At 32.2% G+C, this 23774-nt stretch overlaps 2 protein-coding genes across 2 annotated transcripts; both read right to left on the bottom strand.

Moving 5' to 3' along the window:
• Positions 1–3961: 3961 nt before the first annotated feature.
• On the bottom strand, positions 3962–5642 carry LOC113752191 (UDP-glucose iridoid glucosyltransferase-like). The gene is made up of 2 exons (XM_027296323.1): positions 5222–5642; positions 3962–5090 (listed from the first exon to the last, which is right to left on the bottom strand). The coding sequence occupies exons 1-2, from the start codon at positions 5640–5642 to the stop codon at positions 4120–4122; spliced, it is 1392 nt and encodes a 463-aa protein (XP_027152124.1). The 3' UTR covers positions 3962–4119.
• A 13486-nt stretch (positions 5643–19128) lies between these two features.
• Positions 19129–20950, bottom strand: LOC113752190 (UDP-glucose iridoid glucosyltransferase-like). The gene is made up of 3 exons (XM_027296322.1): positions 20467–20950; positions 19401–20323; positions 19129–19140 (listed from the first exon to the last, which is right to left on the bottom strand). The coding sequence occupies exons 1-3, from the start codon at positions 20948–20950 to the stop codon at positions 19129–19131; spliced, it is 1419 nt and encodes a 472-aa protein (XP_027152123.1).
• Positions 20951–23774: the final 2824 nt, after the last annotated feature.

Raw genomic sequence — 23774 nt, 5'->3', positions numbered from 1 at the left:
TGAGAATCCCTCTGAAACTGTGTCTCGGCAGCTGGAATCGTTAGCTTCTATTGATCATTCTTTCTGTCAGTAGAGAAGGGCAAACGCCAGTTTGCCTCAAGACTCTATTTTTTTTCCCCCTTAGTGCAGACCTCCAGCTAGTTTGCCTTGAGACTCTATTTTTCTTTTTCCCTTGGCGCAGACCTCCAACTGCTAGATGCTTTCAACATAAGCGCAACTTTTGCCATTCTGGTGGGTTGTTTTACAAGAGAAAAAAACAAAAAAAAAAAAAAAAAAAAAAAACACAAAAAAAAACAAACAAAAAAAACCAACAAACAGAAAAAGGAAAAAAGAACACAAAAAAAAAAAAAAAAAAAATAACAAAAAAAAAAAACAAAACAAACAAAAAAAAAAAACAAACAAAAAAAAATAAAAAAGAAAATAAAACAAAAAAACAAAAAAAAAAAAACAGAAAAACAACAACAGAAAAACAAAAAAAAAAACAATCCTAGCGTCGTCCAAGAAATAAAATGAAAGCTCTTGAATTTTCCCCAATGGCTCAGTAATTTTAAACAGTTTCTTCTTAACTTATTGTTGCTTTTGATATAAAGAAAAAAGATCAAAAAAATATCGGATCACATATAAAATTGTCAAAAAAAAAATATCACTAGTCAACATCTAGTAATCATAGTGACTAGAGTTAGTACTTATAGTTCATAGTTCTATAGTTTTACTCGTAAAATATTTTTTTTAAAAAAAGAGGAACAAGAAGAGAAAATGAAACGAAAAAAAATTATAAATCCCATTCTTTCTATTTACATACATAACAGGGGAGTTTTATTAAAATAGTAAGGTTAATATTTATTTTTGTTGGACAAGAGCGGTAAATGTAATTTCTAAAATATTAAGAGAGTTCAGTGAAATTATTAGAAATCTCAATGGAGGTTTATGAAATTATCCCTTAAACCTTTTTTTTTTTTAAAAAAAGTGTGTGTCTAAACTCTATTTATTTATTTATTTATTTTTGGGATCAGTGGGAACACGTGGCCCCCATGGACCAATATATGGATCCGCCAGTGTCAAGGCTAAAGTATTGGCCAAGAAAATCAATCAGCAAGGCTTTCTCGATACACAAGAACCAAATCAATGAGATTGAAATGAAGTGAAGATAGGCTTTCTCGGTACCTTTTCTTGTCTTTCCGTCATATTAAATCAAATATTTCAATAATAAAATTTTAATGCATTTATAGTTATGTTCATCTAAAATTGATAATTTCATTGAATAATTTAAACAATTGTAACATCTCTATTTCAATTGAAAATTTATTGATAACCAATTGAAATGCAAAAAAAAAATAAATTATTCAATCAACTCAGTGACATGTAGTTGTTCATATTATAATAGGATATTTAATAGAGTGTTTTAATTAACAGATATAAGTAAAAAAGTAATAAAATTCATTTTGAATGTGGGCTATTTCTTGATTTCCATTGTCATCGGACAATGACCACCCTTCGTCTTTGTCGGCTTTCTATTACTAAAGTGCTCTTGAATTTGGGCTGTTTTTTTATCTAATCAATTAATTTGCAAGCCATTTTCTACAGCTGTATTAAGGGCCCCTTCTGGCTAGAGGTGGCAAAATGGGCGGGATGGACGGGATTTACTTGGGTTCGAAATGGAACAGAATCATATGAGTTTGGGACTAACCTTACCCATATGTGTTTTGGGGCTAATTTGGGCGGGATCACTTTGGGATGGGTTTAGATTGATCCCGCCCAATACCCAAATCTATTTTCTAATTTTTTTCCTTTAATTCTTTTTTTTATGTTTTATATAACTTTAATATTTTTATTTATTAAATTTCTTTTGATCTTATTGTGAATTTATATTTTACTGAATTCATTTACACTCTAGAACGATCAACAGTTACTTTAAAAAGACATAACATTTTGATAAGAATGAACATATCTTCTCCTTGGATTAAACCAAAAATTGGATTAACAAATAAAGGAAAAGATAGATATACAGCTATATTCCAACAGATATCAAGATAGCCAGGATACTGAGGCTGTTGGACATTTATCCTCATCACTGTCCCAGGTGATGGGTAAGGTTAGTAATCGTCTCTACCTAAATATGACATAATGTTGTTTGACACAAGGACTGGAAACAAGATTTTTTAGCACCAAATTCATTCTTACTGACATTCTTAAAATTTCCAAAAATTGATACAAAAGAAATTCACATTAAATGTTGAATAAAGCTAGCATAGAAACGAAGAAGCTGATTTAATATTGATAACAGGGTTGCATATAGAAATCTATGTAGATAGTTTAACAATTAGCACAAAATCAACGTAAAGGGGTAAAGGGGTGCCAACAGTTGTTAGTAAAGCATTGATTCTTGTAGACACCAAAATTTTACCAATTCATTTTATTTTTATTGTTATCTTTATTTTTTTTAAAGTTGTTTAAATGAAATCATTTTTACATAATTGGTTTTCTTTTGTAGGAAAGTGAAGAAAGGAAAAGACAGAAAATGGAAGTGAAAAAAAAATCAGATTTTTGCAACAAAAAAAAAATCAGAGATGAATTTTTGGATAAATGAAATTTTTTGGGAAGATATTTGGACCCAATGGGCACCCAAGTATCCCAACATTTCCCATCAAATAATGGGTACAATTGGGATGCATCCCATTTTAAACCCAATATCAAATTACAATACCCATCCCACCCAGAGTCCTTTTGGGCATGGGTAGCCCATTGGGACTTGGGACAAATTGCCACCTCTACTTCTGGCATACAGCTGAGAAACACAAATCTCAGTGGTTTTTCTCTTCTCCTCCAATAATTAATATATTGACGTTCCCCTATCTCAGTGCTTGTCCTCAACTTTTCTCTAGAAACTCATGAATTTCTGGAATGTAGATGCATCACACTCTAAAAAATTAAGGTTAGTACAACTTGCACTAGCCAGTCTCTTATACAGATTGCACATGGCAGACTTGTGAAGCAACATCGTGTTACTCAAATAAAGATTGACCTACTCTAATAATGATTGATATCACTAGACTAATGTACAAGTAATATAAGCCAGACAGCTTCTTGATTCCATGATTGATATCCATTTCTTCTTTAAATTATTAATTCAGTATCAGGTTCAAAATTCAAATTATAGATTGATAATTTGGGAGTAAGAAGGGTGTCAAGAGGGAAAGAAAAGTAAAAAAAAAAAAAAAGAATAGTATTCCGATTATGAATTTTTTTTTCTTTCTTTTGTACGAGTCCAAATAATTAATAACGATTATGAAGAATTGTAGTGAGATAGAATGAGGAAAAAGCCCATTTGGCTATCTAAGGAAAGTACGTGCAATTCATCACCAACAGGTATTTGACCACTCCTTTATCATTTTATTTGCAAAAATAGTGATTATGAATAGAGGTATTTACTGGATTTTTTTGTGATGTTTTGATAAGTCTCGACTCAGCCAATTATTCTTGTAGGCGTTTGAATTCAAGTTCCATACCAAAGATTATTAGAACACATTTGAATATCATTTTTCACTTAATTAACCCCAAATGGAGCCAAAGTCATATTACCTCAAGCTCAAATATCGTTTTTAGTACATATTCCACAATCTCTTTTCTTCTATATATAGTAATTGCTAAAATACTCAGAAAATTCTTAAAACAAAAAAAAAATTCAGTTAGACATAGTAACATATATCCTTCAAGGTAAATGTTGGCTTTTGTTCCTCATTTTTTGGTCGTGGCCAATCTTATAAGTGGCGGAGCCATGGTCAGCTGAGGGGATGCAATTTTTTTTGAAACTTTAAAATAGCCTATAAAAAAAATTTAAAAATGTTAGTTTTCTCCCCCTGATAATCCTCAAACTACATAATAGCACAAAATGCAATTAAAAAACTACGTAATCCTCAAACTCACAGCAGCACCTGCAAACACCAAATGCTACATCACTTTTAAAGGAACAAAACTCGGATTATATATCACATTTCCAAAATGTCAAAATTACTGGAACAAAGGAGGTAGCCAAAACAAATTTGATTCTGAAATTCGAAGTTGAGACGAAATGAAACCTTAATATGCAAATTCAGCCTGCCACTTTGGGCACCCCAAGAACTAAACCAAATTTTTGAGCCCTTCAAACTGGATTAAATTTTTACTGACTGAGGTTGCTGGATCATCAACTTTACCTTCTTGAACCATGCTTGGAAGTTGGGAGATAAACTCTGTCAATTCATTCAAGGACTCATAAGAAGAACCACCTTTCTGCAAACCAGCTTCTAGTTTATCTTTCATCACTGACATTCTTTGCCTCATTTCTTTGCCTTCTGCATCAACCATTAGTCGTCTTATAGATTTCTCAATGCTCCCTCTATCCAGCACATTCTCAATTTCCAGGCCTACCTTCCATTCATAAGTCAAGTATCTTGCATTTGATAATTGGTCTGCAAAATGTGGTCTGCAAATCATTGGAACGCCTTCGCAGATGCTTTCTATTGTTGAATTCCAGCCACAGTGGCTCCAAAACCCCCCCACAGCCCTATGTGCCAAAACTTTTTTCTGAGGTGCCCATTTGACTATTAAGCCTCTTTCTCCTAGTAATGCTATGACGCCCTCAGGAAAGTGATCTTCCAACTGAGATCCATCCATAGAATCTGATCTAAGAACCCATATAAATGGAATGCCACTGTTTGCCAGGCCCCAAGCTGTTTCTGTTAGCTCTTGTTCATTTACGCATGCTAGGCTGCCCAAGCTTACATAGAGCACTGAATTTGGAGGTTGCTTTTCGAGCCAAGCAATGCAACTTTGGTCCTCTTCCAGGAAGCTTGTAGATGTGGCTGCAGCTCCCAACTTGTGGAGAGGCGCAATTCGGAAGCATGGGACTTTGTAACATTGCTGAAGCCGTGATAAGGTTGAATGCTCAAGACAATCTGTTGTATTCAAAATGATGGCCACAGAAGAGCGTATATTAACTGAAGAAACGAAGAAATCCATAATCCATTCGGGTATTTCTTTAGTAATTGGATGCGGTAAATCCTTAAACCTCAAAGGATGGAGCTCTGGTACAGGGTCCTGCAGCCTGGACTCTGTGAATCGCAATATTTCAATTTTTTGCCGCCATAAGTTCAGAAAATGACTAACTTATAACTTAAAGAACTCAAAGATTTCATGTAAAGATTTTTTTATTGAGATATTGAACCAATAGTTTGCTATTTACCTGGAAAAGGAATACGATTTTCTGCTTCAAGTTGACAGATGTAGCGAAAAGCTAGCATGTAAACAGCCATATCAGGCCTTAAAATAATGCCTGGAATATTTAGATGAGTAGCAACCGAATCAACAAAGCACAAGTGGGAATCATATATGATACAAGAAACCTGGTGGCCCTGCAGCTTCTGATCTTCCATGAGTTGAACCATGTAGTCCTCCATAGGTGCTCTGCAGTTGCTGTTGATAGCTAATATGAGATGCATTAAATTGTCGATACAGGCCTGATAACCAGATAAACCGTCCGACAAGGGGTGAAAGATGAATTCAGGATGGTTCAGAGGATTGGGAGGTCTGAATTCAGAGTGTGCAACTACGATGGAGAACCCCTTAGAGTAAAGAACACTCCCCAGCTGAAGCATTGGAGTCATATGCCCCTGAAGGGGCAATGGAACTAACACTACTGTGTGTTTTTGAGTTCTGCTTTGTTCCATCTCTCTCTCCACAGATCCTACAAAACTGATGAAATGATAAAGTTCAATCTCCTGACTTTATCTCCAGGTCTGGAACTTAACAGGTATTATAGCGACTTGGGGAGTCAAATTAAGATTGGTTTGGCTCATGGCAGAAAGCTGCATATTGGTTCATGGATCCATTTATGGTAGGAACACTTGGACCGTTCCTATAAGAGCTCGTCATTAATGCAAGGCACGTGTGCGTGAATTTGGGGATGGAAGCCCGAAGGGCATGGAATAATGTGTATATGAACGGGGAGAGGAAAAAGTGAATAAAAAATGTATGGGGTAGGTAAGCGAGGGACTGACAAATACTAGGGATGGCCTCGCAATTATAAAAAGGGTGTGAAAGTTGGACAGAATAGTAGATGAAAATTGTAATTGCACTTGAATTGTTAATGAAACGAAAACAAAACGTAAGGCGTCGGCAAACAATTTAAAAATAAGCAGTTGGAATAATAAGACAAACACGCACATATAAATGTATACATATATGTGTGTGGAAATTGAAAAGTTATCCGGGTAGCCATTGAACGAAACGTGTATATCCGAAGTGCATGAATAATGTGTAAATGAGCGAAGTATGTGGTGAGTGAGGGATTAGAGTGACAAAGACTAAGGAATATTGTGCGAGGGGGAACCGGTTGGTAGCATAAAAAAGATAGATGTGCAATTTGGTAGGGACGGCCTCGCAATTATAAAAGGTGTGAAAGTTGGACAGAATAGTAGATGGAAAATGTAGTTACACTTGAATTGTTAATGAAAATGGAAACAAAACATAATGCCTCGGCAAACAATTGAAAAGAAAGAAAACAATAAGCAGTTGGAATAATAAGACAAACATGCACATATAATGTCTACGTATATGTGTGTACATACCTTTTTTATATCCCTATATGTGTGTGGAAATTGAAAAGTTATCCGAGTAGCCTTTAAACTTTTTGAATAGTTGAGATTTGATCATTCAACTATTAATAGCATATTTTTACTTACTGAACTATTAAAAGTGTAAACTTTGGATCATTTCATCTAATTCCACTATTAACTCGGCTAGATCTAAGGGGTCGCACAATTTAAGAGACATACTATTAATAATTAGATTTAGCAGAATTAACGATGGAATTAGATGAAATTATTCAAAATTTATATTTTTAATGGTTTAGTGGTTAAAAACATACTATTAATAGTTGAGTGACCAAAATTCCACTGTTCAAAAAGTTTTGTAGCTATCCAAATAATTTACTCCTATGTGCATGAAAATTGGTTAATTTTTTTAATTTACTTTATGTCTCCAATTTATTTATTAAATTACAAGCTTACAGATTTAACGGCTTAGATGGGTCAAACGGGTCAACCCATGTTTGACCTGATTTGGATCTATCTGCTTGGTGGATTATTTGGATTTGACCTGATTTTAACCCAAACTAGTGAAGAGTAAACCCATATCTGATAATTTGGTATTGGGTTCGATTCATATTTTCGGATTGTATCGAGAATTGCCACCCCTATTAAGAATGTTTTACACAAACTGGTGTTGTTGTATGCTATATATGTAAAATTTGAATTTCAAAATTGAACTTATATTATGCGGTTTACTTCTACATCCACTCCTATATACATTGTTAGTACGTAGAAAGTTTACCTAAAATTAATATAGCGCTTAATGTTACAAAAGATACAAGTCTAAAAAGATAACATGAATATTTTTATTTAACAACACAGTAATTTTTACATAGATCTTCAGAAAATTATCAAGAACAAACACAAAATAAAATGCTTTCTTTAGATTTGGCGGTCACAATTATCAACTATATATAATCCACTATAATGCAAACAGCAACAAAACCCAATATATCAAATTTTCACGTATTGGTATCAGTTTTATTACACAAAAAGAGAAATATGTCAACTTGATGCTCAAATGAAGATCAAAATTCTCATAATTTTCTAATTGAAATACTTTTTCACACATTATCAGTTAACTATATTCAATAATATGTATTTCTTTCATTGATCATGAGTGTTCTAAAATTTGGTCATAGATTTCATTTTGGAAAATGAAAAAGTACGTCAAAGCTTTTATTTTTATTGAACAACTAATATTCAAAATAATAACCAGAATTTGCAAATCCCAAAGATAATACATAATACCCTATATGAATACACTTATTTAACTCTTCACTTTCTTCTGTCGCAATTCCCAATTTTAAGTTCCATACATTCACATATATTTATTATATATTAGAAAGAAATCTTCTTCTTGATTTCTTAAACACTGTTCGAATTCATTTCAAACGAAAAACAATTCTGAACTAATTATAATTTGTATCCGTTCAGTAATACATCTTTTTTTATTAGGTATTTCAAAATGAGGTTGTAAACTATATTTTTTCACAAAAGGAAAAGGAAAACTTATAACTACATCTAAATTTTTATTTTTTCCTTGAAAACTGATATTCATCGCTCCTCACTTTTATTATCATAGTTCTTACTTCTAAACTTCACATTACCAACACAGGAATTTTGGTTCTATGATTAATGTTTATACCTGTTGAATTAAGTTATGGAAACAAAAATATAAAAACTAATTATTTAAGGCATGAAGCATGTACAGATGAACATATTATTTGTTTAGCAGTTCAGCTAACGGGTGCCCGTTAACATGAATAAAGTTACCCTAATTAATGAATTTTAACATTTAAAAGGTGATGTCTTTAGTTTTGGAAAACTATTAACAAGGAAAATTTTTTCTAAATGACAAAACAGACCATTTGAAATATTAGTGGAATTAAAACAAAGTAAATTCACTGTTTAATTGAGAAGTGATTTAAAAAAATGAAATAACCAAAACTACAATAATCTATTCTAAACCTTTAATGAAAATATTGGATTGAAATCTCCAGCATTAGAAACAGTTTTCTTCCGTTTATTTGCTACATCGTCAAGAGCTTCCCACTAAGGATTTTTAGGTTAATAAGCCAAGGTTTGGTAGCGTCTACAACTTACTCTACGTATGCACTCGTACAACAATTTATTCCTTAAAAATGCAACAAATTTATGAACTTAAAGTGTGAAATACTATTCAAAAGTTCTTATTATTTTACATTATCATTGATTTTAGTGCCTAAATTTGTTGTCCTGGTACAGTTGTGACTGCCCTTTATTTGTTAGCTAAAGTCACATAATTTTCCACCAAGTTTAACAAAGCTACTGTTGATGGTTCAAAGCCAAAAAAAAAAAGAGCAGCAAAAAAAAACAACTAATTATGTAATTATGTTAAGAAAATAGAGAAGCAAAGAAATTACTTACCACTAGAAGTATGTAAAATCGAAAAATTTCGATTTACCGACTGAATTCGAATTGAATACGAAATTTTTGAAATCGATAATTCGAAATTCGGAATGAAAATAAGGTTTTCTAATTTCGAAATATGTGAATTTGGTTTGAATTCGGTAATGGGGTTTGTCAAATCGAAATATTCGATTTCGAATTCACAATTCGAAATCGGTATTCGATTTCAAATTCGGTATTTTATATATATATAATATATATAACATTATCTATATAATATTTTTATACAATATTTTTTATATATAATATTCCATGTTTCTATGTTTCAAATCAAATAAAGGAAAAAAAAGGGTTCCCGAATTCAGTGAAATCGAAATTTACTCAATTCCAAATTGAATTCGGAACGAATTTGAATTCGGTCGGAATTTCTGATTCCAAAATTTCAAAAAATTTTGAATTCAAAGTTTCGAATTATCAATTTCGATTCTGATGCATACCCCTACTTACCACGAGAAGAACCTACTAATATCTTCAATCTTCTAAAAGTTGGGTATATAGAGATAATAACTGGGAAGGAGAAGGAAAGAGTACAAAAAAAGGGATAAGACCTGCAAGAATAGTAGAGGTGTAAAAAAAATTGAAATCAATAGTAGGAACATAAAACTACAAGAAAACATAGACATGATAACAAGTATAAACATCGTATAAACAAGAAAACTACCATCACCAAATTCGTTTAAAAATTTATCTTTAGATATCATATAAACATGAAAAGAAGACAAACTTAATTTTAACATAATCCTCATCTAGAAAAGAATAATTTACGAATTAATTACAAAAGATTAAATTAATGAATTGACAGAGAAAAGAAAAGATGGAATGGCATAATAAGATGTACCTTTGAGTGTTATCCTTGCCTTTGGATCTAACTTCCTGCTAACTTAGGGTTTTATGCATCTTAATGGCTCCATTTTTGCGATTTTTTATTAAAAGCATTATTTTTGGAGCCATAGAGAGAAAGATATTATTTTTGACGTGTGAGAGAGAGAGAGAGAGAGAGAGAGAGAGAGAATTTTGGCGGTAGAAAGTTGAATGCTAGTAGAAGATTTGTAATGTTTATTTTAGGGTAAAGGTTAGTTATGTCATTTACAATGTGAATTCCTAATAATTAGCTTCCTAGAATACAAAATAATTAATGCATTAATTAAACAAGTTATTTTTTTATCCACATTAACAGGTGCCCTTAGAAAGTCCCTTTATTTAACTAGTAAATTTAGTAGTCCTATTTTATGTTCATTTGGACTAGATAGGCAGGAAGGGAAATGAAGGAGATGGCATAGATGACTTGGGATGGCATAGAGATAGCGGCAATATTAAAAGAAATTTTTAAAACTTTAAAAGCACCTTATCCAGAGCATTTTATAGAAACAAATTTACAATAAAGTTTTCCCACCTATCCAAAAATTGGTAGGCCAATTTGGAGTGAAGATTGTTTGGAAGACATTTTCAAAAAGCATAGTGTAGTACTTTTTGGATTTGTGATGCATTTGAGATGAAAATGTGATTTGTAAAAATATTTATGATGCCGCCAATTTTTTTTGGAAAAAGATTTCAATCCGAAGAGATTTATTCAATTCAGTAAACTCTTTCTTGCAATCAATCTAATATGTAAACCCATGCATGACACAGGTCATAATACTAGCAAATGTGTATTGCACTGTTAGTTTTAGACACAGAAGACAACACATGCTTGTGTGGCAATTATGAATGGAGATGGTAGGATACCTTTATGGTAGGAACCCGTCGACCGTGTCTATGGTAGGAAGGCCTCCAGAGGCCGACACGTGTTGCAGGTGGATGGATTGCAAACGGAGACGTTAAGCCGTGGAATCGCGCGTGGAGATGCAACGTTAACATGTTGTCCGCGGCTGCAAGGTAAAAGCACAGGTTCGAATATTGCCTATTATATGAATACAATAGTCAATTGTTTTGAAAGACTATTGTATTCATATAATTTCAATTGTCTGCCTAGATATTGCCAACTAATTAAAGATAACTTTTATTTAACATAGCAAATACATACTTACATATGAAGATGCTAATAAGAATACATAAAATAATTAATGATACCAAAAGTTATCCTTAGCGTTTGGGTTTTACATTCTTATTCAAATCTAATCAGGGTCAAATTTGGGTTAGATATATACAAATTAAGTAGTATTTTAGGGTCGAATGTTCTATATTTTTTTCTTAAACTATAATGTTACTTTTTTTAAAATTTTTGGTAGAATTGGTGTTGTTATTATCATATTTATCAAAAAAAAATTTCCACGTTAAAAGGCCAGTAGTACTTTTTTTTTATTTAGTGATTTCATAATTTAGATTTCATGAATGGTACCATTCTTTATTTTTTAAATCCACGACATTATTTCCTTTTGTTTTCTGTATAATTTTGCTATTTTACTTAGGATTACTAAGTTAAAAGATAAAATATTATTATTTACTTTTTTACTTTTACTAAGTTTGGTAATGTTTTCTCTTTATTTACCTTCCCACTAATAAATTTCAAACCAAATTCCTATATAAGTGGAGCCACTTCTTACTTATTTAAATTAGAAAGGCATGGAAGGCACTTCTTACTTAGAAAAATGTTATTTGCACTCCATTTTTTATTATTTGTAATTCCACCATTTGTTTTATCATATAGTCTAATTAATGAAAACTATATGATCAAAATGATTATTGAAGTGTGAATAACAAAAATATAGTGTAAATAATCTTACTTATTTAAATTAATAAGAAAGCATGAAAGGATGTCATATTTGTTATCTCTTGTTATGGTCTTATAGAAGTTTTAATTGGAGTAGAATCATAAATAACGCAAGGTAATCGAAAACGTGATAGGTTGAAGTACAAATAAGATAACATGCACATTAACCAACAATTTGAAATGAAATGATTTTAAAAAGTAACTAACAATTTCAAATGTGAAGAGTAGATGTGGAAGTTAAGAGAAATATATTTTATAAATTAAATTAAATGTGAAATGCTAGAAAAATAGAATTGGTAGTGGGAAGACGTGTGAAGGCTTGTTGCTAAAAATTCTTTCTCAAATTTATATATATATAGATAGATATAGATGTCTTTTTTTTAGTGGTTCAATCTCATATTCATGAACTATCTGCAGAAAAAAAAAATTCTGGACTATACTAATTTTGTTATACCAACTCTGTTATTCTTATTAGTGTATTAATTGTTACGCTATTTCTCTCATTTTGTTGGGTCTACATTAATACAAGTGTAATTGTTATTATGTCTCGTGTCCCAGAAAATACATAATATCCTATTCAGGTGGATACGTGCAACAGATAATCAAATTGATGGTAAAAATTTAGAATGAATAAGTTGCTTTTGTATAACGGTTGTAAAGGTTTCTTGAGACTTTATGAATTAGGTGTCTTGCGTTTGTAAAAAGAATTTCAGAAGATTTTTTGTATTGGAAATGGAGTTAAAACTTGCTATAGGTTACTTTCCTGTATTTCAATCTTATCGTAAAGGGTAATTTTCTGTTGAACCTAATTTTTTTCTGATTATATCCAACTAATAAATTAACTTAAGAAAATAGATAATTTATGGAGGAAAGCTATAAGTAGCTGGTGCTTATTTTGAAAAATAGATTTATTTTTATTTTATCAAATAAATAAATTAGTTTATGAAAAATGGGTACTATGTTCTTATAATGGAGGAATGTCATAAAGAGCTAGTGTTTTATTCAAAAAGGATCTATTTTTATTTTATTCGATAAATAAAATTTTTGTATGCAAAAATGGGTACTCTATTCTTCTAATGGAGGAAAGTCAGGAAGAGCTAGTATTTTATAGAAAAATGGGTACGCTGTTCTTATAATGGAAAAAAGTCATAAAGAACTAGTGTTTTATTGAAAAACGGGTTTATTTTTATTTGATCCGATAAATAAAATTTTTTATGAGAAAAACGGGCACTGTGTTCTTATAATGGAGGAAAGTCATAAAGAGGTAGTGTTTTATTGGAAAATGGGTTTATGCAGAATTTTATTTTATCCATAAATTTTTTTTATGGAAAAATGTGTACTCTATTCTTATAATGGCGGAAAGCCATAAAGAGCTAGTGTTGTATTCAAAAACAGGTTTATTTTTATTTTATCCGATAAATAAATTTTTGTATGGATGTCTAGATAAAATTGATTGATCGGATTAAAAGAAAATTTATTTTAACACTCATTTTTCCAAAAACAAATTTTCTTTTCGAAAAAAAAAGAAAATAAGCCCGTTTTCTAATAAAACAGTCGCTGTTTATGGCTTTCCTGCATTATAAGGAAAGAGTATCCATTTTCTCAAAAACAAATTTATTTATCGAAATAAAATAAACATAAAGGCGTTTTACAGTTAACCACCCACTATTTACGGCTTGCCTCCATAAATTATCCACTTCACTATTTTTCATAAGTTAATTTACTAGTTGGATAAAATTGGAATAAAATTAGGTTGAACAGCAAATTACCCTTTAGGATAAAATTGAAATATAGGAAAGTAACTTATAGCAAGTTTTAACTCCGTTTCCACTACAAAAAATCTTCTGCAATTGTTTTTGCAAACGCAAGAAGAATAATTCATAAAGTCTCAAGAAACCTTTACAACCTTTATGCAAAAGCAACTTATTCATTCTAAAATTTTAGCATCAATTTGATTACCTATTGGAAGTATCAACGTCAATAAGATAATATGTATTTTCTGATACACGAGACATAATAAGAATTAAACTTGCATTAATGTAGACCTAACAAAATGAGAAAAGTGGCGTAACAAATAATACAATAATAAGAATAACATATTTGGTATAACAAATTTAGTATAGTCTAAAATTTTATTTTTTTTCTGCAAATAGTTCACGAATATAAGGTGCAACCACTAAAAAGAATGACATGCATATGTAATGTAAAAATAAATATAAAATGAATGTAGTTACATTGTGTCATCCGGTATTCGGGTCCATAGTGGAAGCCGAACTTCAATAATGGAAAGCCAAAGTTGAAGCTTAATTCAGACGCTATGGGGAAGAAGTGGGGTCACCAAATATTTGGTACAAAGGAAAGACTTGCAATAACATAGTACGGAAGTCAGTCTGCTGTTTGCTTCCATCCGTACACGCTTCTACTTGATTCCCTATGCACGCGCTCTCCGACAATTTAACGTCTCCGTTTGGACCATTTTACCCCCAACACGTGTCGCTCTCTGCCGACATTCCTACCATAGGCAGGTTCCTACCATAAAGGTTTCCTTGTAAGCCAGTTGACTTTGTTCATGATTGGTACACGGTTGACATAGACAAGGGGACCTATATGAACCTCATTATGCCAGTTCCAGATGAAAGCAAATGGGTGAAATCAAATATGTACTAACCTAGTGGCATCCCTCTAAAGGATCGTCACGTGCTGCTTCAAAGTCCAACGTACTAGTTGGCAAAAAATGACGTTTCTGATGGTCAACAATTAGATGATAATGTTTGTTCTTTTTTTTCTAGATGAATTGATGATATTTTGTTATTAATTTTGGTGGCTTCCTACTAATGACGGATAGTGAATTGTTTTTGGCCCAAGTAGACAATGATTATGCTATATGTATATAAGTAACAGTTAGCGAAACTTGATATTGTGAATTCAAGCTATGTCGATATACATGATCAGTACAATGACTAATACATTCGAGGTCGATACAAATTAATTTTTTTTTCGGTTGATCTGGTGGTATCATCTTATATACGCAAATTTTATTGTTACCAGAACAACATCGGTAATTAATCTTCTCCATTGTCTCTTAACATACGACATTTTAAATTTTTTCTAACAGTTTGCAAAAAGGCTATATCAATTTGGAAAAAGTAAAAAAATAGTGTCTAGTATAAAAAGTTACAGATGATTTTTTTTGATGCTTATGAAAAAGTTTAGATAGGTCTAGAAAAATTTCATATTATAAACTTGTAGCCAGAGAAGCCAAGAAATTAAGAGAAGATATAAGAAATAAAGAAAATAAGAATTAAAAAATTAAGGGAGTTGTGAATGATTTAAGAAAAAGAATAAAAAATTCTGGATATCGTTTTAAGAGAAAAGAAATTTAAAAAAATATCAAGATAGTTGCAAATGTTATGAGCAAAAAAGAGAAGAAAGAAACAAGGTTTCAAGGTATCTTCGTCCTAAAAATTAGCAACGGTCACGTGGCCAACTTTTTAGTCAATTTGCTGAGTTGGCTAACAGAAATGTGTAAACTGACGAAAAAATAACATTTGAGAGTAAATTGATGGTTGCTATAAAAGTTGGGAGATAAAGTGAGCCCTTTTCGATGCTTTGATTAGTATATTAATCATCATCTGGAATCTGGGCTGTTTCTTGGCTTGAATTGTCATCCACAACCATTGGCTGGCAACTGGTATTTGTTGTCACTCAAACAAAAGTGCTTAACTTGAATTTGGGCTAGTCTTGTCTAAAGCAATCATTTCGTGAGTCATGTGCTTGGCGACGGTTTAGCCGGATGAAGCTGTTTCTTGGCTTTGATTAGTATATTAATCACCATGTGTAATCTTGGCTTGAATTGTCATCCACAACGACCATTGGCTGGCAATTGGTATTTGTTGACACTCAAACAAAAGTGCTTAACTTGAATTTGGGCTAATTTTGTCTAAAGCAATCATTTCGTGAGTCATGTGGTTGGCGACGGTTGCTCGGCGTGCAACCGCATGGTGCAATGAAAGGTCAGATTTGGTTGACCATATCTCATCCTTTCGATTCAAAAGTTAAAAAAAATAAATATATTTTAAAATTTTGAATTAAACAATTCAGATCTGACCGAATTCAGGACAAAAATATCGACTCCTCTTTTGGCATACTAGTTGAGAAGTAGTAGAATTTTAGGAATGTCAGTGGCCTTTCTTATACTTATTTCGGACAAGAGAAAGGGACGGTTCGCCCTGGTTATAGTCACAAATTTTGAAAATATGTGGCTCAGATCACAGCACTCTGAAGTAATTGACATGTACAATATAACATTAACTGATTCTAATATGACTATTACAAAACTGTACAAATGGTTTGCGACCAATTACAACTTGTTCAAAAAATGCTACATTATTTACAAACAATTGCACTGACAACTATTTGTGTCCCTCTCCCTTTTATCTTTGTTGGAAGGTTCCGTGCCCTTGGTGCCTACAATTAATATATTTTGATTTTTTTCTAAAGATGCAATTTCTTGAAGATTCTTTTATTAAGAAAGTTTTATTCTTTTATTAAAGTAAAAATTGATATCGGCCTCAATTGCTTCCCCACTCCATGGCTGCAGCGATGAAGCTAGGATTCAGAGGTTAGGAGGCCAAAGATTTGGTTAAGTACATGTTAATAAGGATGACAAAAGAGTAATTTTAAACGTCAGTGATGTTAACTAAGAAATCTTTCAAATTCTCTTTTCCTTTGGTGATTTTTAAATTTTCGATAGGATAAATATAAAAGTTTTGTTTATGTTAGGGGCAATGTAGAGAATGAACAAAATCGAAAAAGATTTTTTTTGGACGGAGGGGGGTGGGAAGAGATGGGAGCAATGTAAAAAGGGAGTTTTAGAAAATTTGAGGGGTGAAAATGATAAACAATCTTTATTTGATCACTTTCAATATGTATAGATCCAATCCACATTGTGAGAAACTCAATGTTTTAACCAGTTCCGTCTAAACACTATTATTCTTTGTTAAAACGAGGAAAAAAAAATATCATTATTAGAGAGACATGAAACTTGGAGCCTCAGTATTTTTCAAAAAGGAATGAAGTTTGTGAATATTTTAGTATGAATTTTATTATTTGTGAATATCTTTTCATGCTTTCTTCTTTCTTTGTTTGGTACAATCGACCAAAAAAATGTTGAGTGTTGACAATTGGAGTGAGATAGAATGAAGGAAATGAAAACTGGATCCTCGAATCCAAGAGATCTTTTAGAATTCATAAAATAAAGATATTTGTAAAGCTTCAAAAAAAAAAATGTTTGATTGGGCTTTTGGATTTGTATTTTGACAAATCTCAACTAACCATTTGAGGTATTTCAATTCATGTTCCAGCCCCCGACCCTAACGTGCAGGTAGAGGTGGCAAATCAACCCACTTAACTAAATTTACCCATACCCGCCCATGAATAGATGGGTATGGGTATCTTAAATTTTTGTATATGGATATAAATGGGTTACCCAATAATACCCATTTATTAAATGGGTATTATTGGGTAACCCATCAAACCCAATTAACCCATTTAAAATTCTCTTCCCCTAAATCTCTTCTTTTCCCCCACCCATTTTTTTTTCAAATTTTTCATTTTGTCATGATGTTAACTACTTTTGTTTCATTATTATTATTATTATTTGTTAGTTTTATTTTATTATTTTGTTTTCTCCTAGTTTGTTAACTTGCTCATTTTTCGGTATTACCAATTTATGATAAATTTGAGCCTCTTTTCTTATCTTTCTAAAATGAAATTTTAAATTTATATATGGAAAAAATGTTAGGGGTTAAAAATTTTTGGATTAAATTTTTATATTAACTTTTATAGTACTTAGTTCAAATTTTTATATTCTTATTATTCAATTATTAAATAATATGTAATTTTGTGAAATAGAGTATAAATGAAAAAAATTTGGTAATTAGGCTTATTGAACATTATAAGTAAATATTTAAAACTAATGATGGGTACAAAGAGCGGTATAAATTGATAACTTAGTTTGCAAAAATGAATTTAAATGAATTTACAAAAAATTAAAATAAATGGGTTATAAATGGGTAATTGGATTACCCAATTCATTTTTTGACTTACCCATTTATACCCATCTAATTAAATGGGTATAAATGGGTTGACTCACTTATACCCATTACCCATTTTACCCAACCCAAACCCGCCCAAGTCACCCATTTTGACACCTCTACGTGCAGGTAATAGTTTTTGGTCCTCTCGCACGACGCGTGAAGATACGTAGGTTGGTCGATAAATTTTTGTGAGATAATACTAACTTCTTTTCTGCTATTGCTTTAGCTCGTCAAACACCCAACAAGATGCATTTTCATCTGTTGCTGCTTCATTTTGCTGTTATACACAAGAGTATGGTTGCAAAAGAGGCGTTAGAAGCTGTTTCAGAAAGAGCCGTTGGTTGCTAGTTTCCAAAATACAAATAGTAACCTAGCCTTTGCCATCAGTTTCAAATACACCCCCAAAACTTTCATTCTTGTTATATACCTAAGTATTGTTCATTATAAATTAGGGATAATTTTGGGAACCTCCCTTGAGATTTCTAACTATTTTATTGGTCTCTCTTCAAATTTTGAAAATTACACTAATCTTTCTTGAAGTTTATTATCTTGTAACATCTAAGTTTAACCAACAATAAAAAAGTGATATTAGAAGAGAAAAAAATAATATGATTCCATCATTACCCCTCATCTACTAAATTGTTTAATTAATCTAATACCAACCCAAATATTAAAAAAAAAACACAAGAATTTGATATTTATTATCAATGATGAAAAACATATGACATAAAAAATAGTATATCATTCTATATATTTCACTTAATATAAGATTTAAATTACTCTTTTCAGTTACAAATCCATTATCAAACATGATTAATAACAAATAATCAAAAAAATTTGTAACCAAAATCTTACAAAGAACGAACTTTAATACAATAAAAATCTAAGCAACTAACCTTAATATGCTGATAAGAATATTCATGATATTAAGGTTTGTTCTCTGTAATATTTTGGTTGCAAATTTTTTGATTATTGGTTGTTGATCATGTTTGACAATAGGTATGTAATTAAAAAGAGTAATTTAAATCTTATATTAAGTGAAAAAGATCAACTGATATACTATTTTGAAAAGGATAAAATGATATGTAAAACACATCATGTTTCGTATGTAAGTCTCCCATGCTATTAAAAGTTTTTATGTTTCCAACTTTTGTTTGTCTTAAAATTGTTGTCACTTACGGTGGGAAATGTGAATTTACCTAATGCACCAAATGCTATTAAAAAACTTACATAATCCACAAACTCATAGCAGCACCTGCAAACACCAAATGCTACATCACTTTTAAAGGAACAAAACTCGGATTATATATCACATTTCCAAAATGTCAAAATTACTGAAACAAAGGAGGTAGCCAAAGGCGATGATACATCCAAAACTAAAAACAAATTTGATTCTGAAATTAGAAGTTGAGACGAAATGAAACCTTAATATGCAAATTCAGCATGCCGCTTTGGGCACCCCGAGAACTAAACCAAATTTTTGAGCCCTTCAAACTGGATTAGATTTTTACTGACCGAAGTTGCTGGATCATCAACTTTAACTTCTTGAACCATGCTTGGAAGTTGGGAGATAAACTCTGTCAAGTCATTCAAGGACTCGTAAGAAGAACCACCTTTCTGCAAACCAGCTTCTAGTTTATCTTTCATCACTGACATTCTTTGCCTCATTTCTTTGCCTTCTGCATCAACCATTAGTCGTCTTATAGATATCTCAATGCTCCCTCTATCCAGCACATTCTCAATTTCCAGGCCTACCTTCCATTCACTAGTCAAGTATCTTGCATTTGATAATTGGTCTGCAAAATGTGGTCTGCAAATCATTGGAACGCCTTCGCAGATGCTTTCTATCGTTGAATTCCAGCCACAGTGGCTCCAAAATCCCCCCACAGCGCTATGTGCCAAAACTTTTTTCTGAGGTGCCCATTTGACTATTAGGCCTCTTTCTCCTAGTAATGCTTTGACGGCTTCAGGAAAGTGATCTTCCAACTGAGATCCATCTATAGAATCTGATCTAAGAACCCATATAAATGGAATGCCACTGTTTCCCAGTCCCCAAGCTGTTTCTGTTAGCTCTTGTTCGTTTACGCATGCTATACTGCCGAAGCTTATATAGAGCACTGAATTTGGAGGTTGCTTTTCGAGCCAAGCAATGCAACTTTGGTCCTCTTCCAGGAAGCTTGTAGATGTGGCTGTCGCTCCCAACTTGTGGAGAGGCGCAATTGGGAAGCATGGAACTTTGTAACATTGCTGAAGCTGTGATAAGGTTGAATGCTCAAGACAATCTGTTGTATTCAAAATGATGGCCACAGAAGAGCGTATATTGACTGAAGAAGCGAAGAAATCCATAATCCATTCGGGTATTTCATTAGTAATTGGATAGGGTAAATCCTTAAACCTCAAAGGATGGAGCTCTGGTACAGGTTCCTGCAGCCGGGACCCTGTGAATCGCAATATTTCAATTTTTTACCGCCAGAAGTTCAGATAATGACTAACTTATAGCTTTAAGGACTCAAATCTTTCATGTAAAGATTTCTTTTTTTTTTTTTTAAATGAGATATTAAACCATTAGTTTGCAATTTACCTGGAAAAGGAATACGATTTTCTGCTTCAAGTTGACAGAAGTAGCGAAAAGCTAGCATGTAAACAGCCATATCAGGCCTTAAAATTATGCCTGGAATCTTTAGATGAGTAGCAACCGAATCAACAAAGCACAAGTGGGAATCATATATTATACAAGCAACCTGGTAGCCCTGCAGCTTCTGATCTTCCATGAGTTGAACCATGTAGTCCTCCAGAGGTGCTCTGCAGTTGCTGTTGATAGCTAATATGAGTTCCACTAAATTGTTGCTAGAGGCCTGATAACCAGATAAATTGTCCGACAAGGGGTGAAAGATGAATTCAGGATGGTTCAGAGGATTGGGAGGTCTGAATTCGGAGTGTGCAACTACGATGGAGAACCCTTTGGAGTAAAGAATATTCCCCAGCTGAAGCATTGGAGTTATATGCCCCTGAAGGGGCAATGGAACTAACACTACTGTATGTTTTTGAGTTCTGTTTTGTTCCATATCTCTCTCCACAGATCCTACAAAACTGATGAAATGATAAAATTCAATCTCTTGACTTTACCTCGATGTCCGGAACTTAACAGGTATTATGGCAACTTGGGGAGTTAGAATTAAGATTGGTTTGGCTTATGGCAGAAAGCAGCATATTGGTTCATGGATCTAGGAAGCGATATGAGAGCTCGTCATTATATGGGGATGGAAGCCCGAAGGGCATGAATAATGTGTATATGAACAAAACATAAGGCGTCGGCAAACAATTGCAAAGAAAGAAAATTAACCAGTTGAAATACTAAGACAAATACGCATATAAATGTATACATATATGTGTGTGTACATACTTTTTTTTATGTCCCCATCTGTGTGTGGGTATTGAAAAGTTATTTGGACAACTATTGAACCTTTTGAACAGTTAAAATTTTACCATTCAACTTCCCAAGTATTGGCTGGCAACTGGTATTTGTTGTCACTCAAACAAAAGTGCTTAACTTGAATTTGTGCTAATTTTGTCTAAAGCAATCATTTCGTGAGTCATGTGCTTGGCGACGGTTTAGCCGGATGAAGCTGTTTCTTGGCTTTGATTAGTATATTAATCATCATGTGGAACCTGCGCTGTTTCTTGGCCTGAATTGTCATCCACAACGACCATTGGCTGGCAATTGGTATTTGTTGTCACTCAAACAAAAGTGCTTAACTTGAATTTGGACTGGTTTTGTCTAAAGTAATCATTTCGAATCCAGGAGATCTTCTAGAATTAATAAACTAATCCATTTAGATTAGTTATTTTTGGAGGTTTTTTTGAAAAATTTTACTGTAATAAAATTTTTATAGTATATTTTGAAATATTTTTAGAAAACATTTTGGGATATTTAAGAGTAGAAGAGTTTTTAGAATATATTTTGAGATATTTTTTAAGTATTAAAAAAAATTTAGACTACTTTTTAGAGTACCTTTCAGAGTACTTTTTAAAAATTTTAATAATATTTGAAAAATTCAGCAATCCAAACAGAGATATTTGTAAAGCTTCAAGAAAATGTTTTATTCGGCTTTTGGATTTGTGTTTTGACAAGTCTCAACTAAGACTATTATTTCAGGTATTTCAATTCATGTTCCAGCCACCAACCCATATGCGCAAGTAATAGTTTTTGGTCCTCTCAAGCAATGCGTGAAGGTACCTGGGTTGGTAGATAAATTTCTGTGAGATAATACTAACTTCTTTTTCTGCTATTGCTTAGCTTGTCAAACACCCAACAAGATGCATTTTCATCTATTGATATTTCATTTTGCTGTTATATAGAGTTTCCTGCAAGAGTACGGCTGCAAAGAGACGTTAGAAGTTGTTTCAGAAATAGTAACCTAGCCTTTGCCATCAGCTTCAAATACACCCCTTGAACTTTCATCCTTGTTATATGCTCAAGTATTGTTCATTATAAATTAAATCAATAATGACAATCTTGAGGGTAGCTGTGGAATGAAGTTTTTTTCTCTCTCATAATACGCATTTTATATTGTTTGTGTTTTTGAATTAGGTTGGATTTGATGCTACCCGATTAGTTTCAGGAGAGTTTTCTAAAATATCCCATTATTTAAAAAGGTAAGTATGATTTCATGTCCTTTCTTGGTTAAGGGCCCGTTTGGTTCACGGACTGAATGAGATGGGATGACTCATCCTCGGATTATTAATCCTGGATTGAGTCATCTCCAGATGAATAATTTAAGTTATCTAGCATTTGGTCGGTTCTGAGTTGGATATGATATTGATAAGTGTTTATTATGTGTGATTTTAAGTAATCTTTTAGGTTTATTTTAGTTTCATTTAGGGTTTTTAAGATGTAACTTATCTTTAAGTATCTTAATTTTGTGAGTTTCACTTGAACAATCTAATGTGCAAATCTGGTTATATTTGCAGGAATTCAGAAGAATTATCAACGTTGGATTGAGACAGATACACTTCAACTCCCTTAGAGCTTGATTCAACGATGATTTGAAAAGAAAATAGGTTATTCAATGCAATTTTATTGGAGCAATGCATGAACACAAATGTGGACATCGTGTCTTGGATCTCAGAATTGAATTGAAGTAGAAAAGAAATAAGAAAATGTAGTATAAAGAGAAAATGCAACCTTGGAATATGCAAGCTAAGGTTGCATATTCCAAGCCTGCGTATTCTCCTATGTTTCTCTATAACTTATTCTGCAACTTGCTCTATTTTCACACTGATTTCTTTGTCAATTCTAGCTCAGAATTTCGGCTGCACATGCTCAAGATTCCTTAAGGAAGAGAAAAAGAACTTATGTCATATCATGAACCATCTTTTGCCTCTCTTAATATTATATATGTAAGAATCATTTAGAAGAGAAAAAGTTCTTAGGAGTTCTTGCTAGTTCTTGATAGCAATTAGTTTTAGTCTTTTCTTATTCTCTTTAACTAAGAACTTGTAAGAAAAACATGGAGAATTCATTGTATCACTCATTTTGTTGAATAGAAGATCTTGGGATCATGTTCATCACTTTGGCTAAACTTTCTTTATCTTCTCTTTACTTGTGATTCATTATATGTGTATGCAATGAACTTATGTTCTTTCTTACTTTATATCATATGAGTAGCTAAATTTCTAGATCTAGGAAGTAGATGAAACTAATAACTATTTGATATGAGTTAAATATGATTTACACTTGCTACTTTTTAAATTAACTTGTCCATTTATGCATGCTTATTACTTGTTGTTGCTTAATCACTAATAGCAAGTTTTTAGTTGTTGTTATTCAATAAAAATTGATAATAATGATGAAACAACATAAATGGAATTTAAGGAATAGACTCATGA

The sequence above is a fragment of the Coffea eugenioides genome, chromosome 11 (assembly GCF_003713205.1).
Source record: "Coffea eugenioides isolate CCC68of chromosome 11, Ceug_1.0, whole genome shotgun sequence".
In the NCBI taxonomy this organism is placed as follows: Eukaryota; Viridiplantae; Streptophyta; class Magnoliopsida; order Gentianales; family Rubiaceae; genus Coffea; species Coffea eugenioides.
This window is presented reverse-complemented; position numbering and strand designations above follow the sequence as displayed.

Coding starts and splice junctions, on each gene's coding strand:
- LOC113752191 (XM_027296323.1), bottom strand. CDS start 5,642: ATGACTCCAATGCTTCAGCTGGGGAGTGTTCTTTACTCTAAGGGGTTC. Junction 5,091..5,221: donor AAATCGTATTCCTTTTCCAG/GTAAATAGCAAA, acceptor TGCGATTCACAG/AGTCCAGGCTGCAGGACCCT.
- LOC113752190 (XM_027296322.1), bottom strand. CDS start 20,950: ATGGAACAAAACAGAACTCAAAAACATACAGTAGTGTTAGTTCCATTG. Junction 20,324..20,466: donor AAATCGTATTCCTTTTCCAG/GTAAATTGCAAA, acceptor TGCGATTCACAG/GGTCCCGGCTGCAGGAACCT.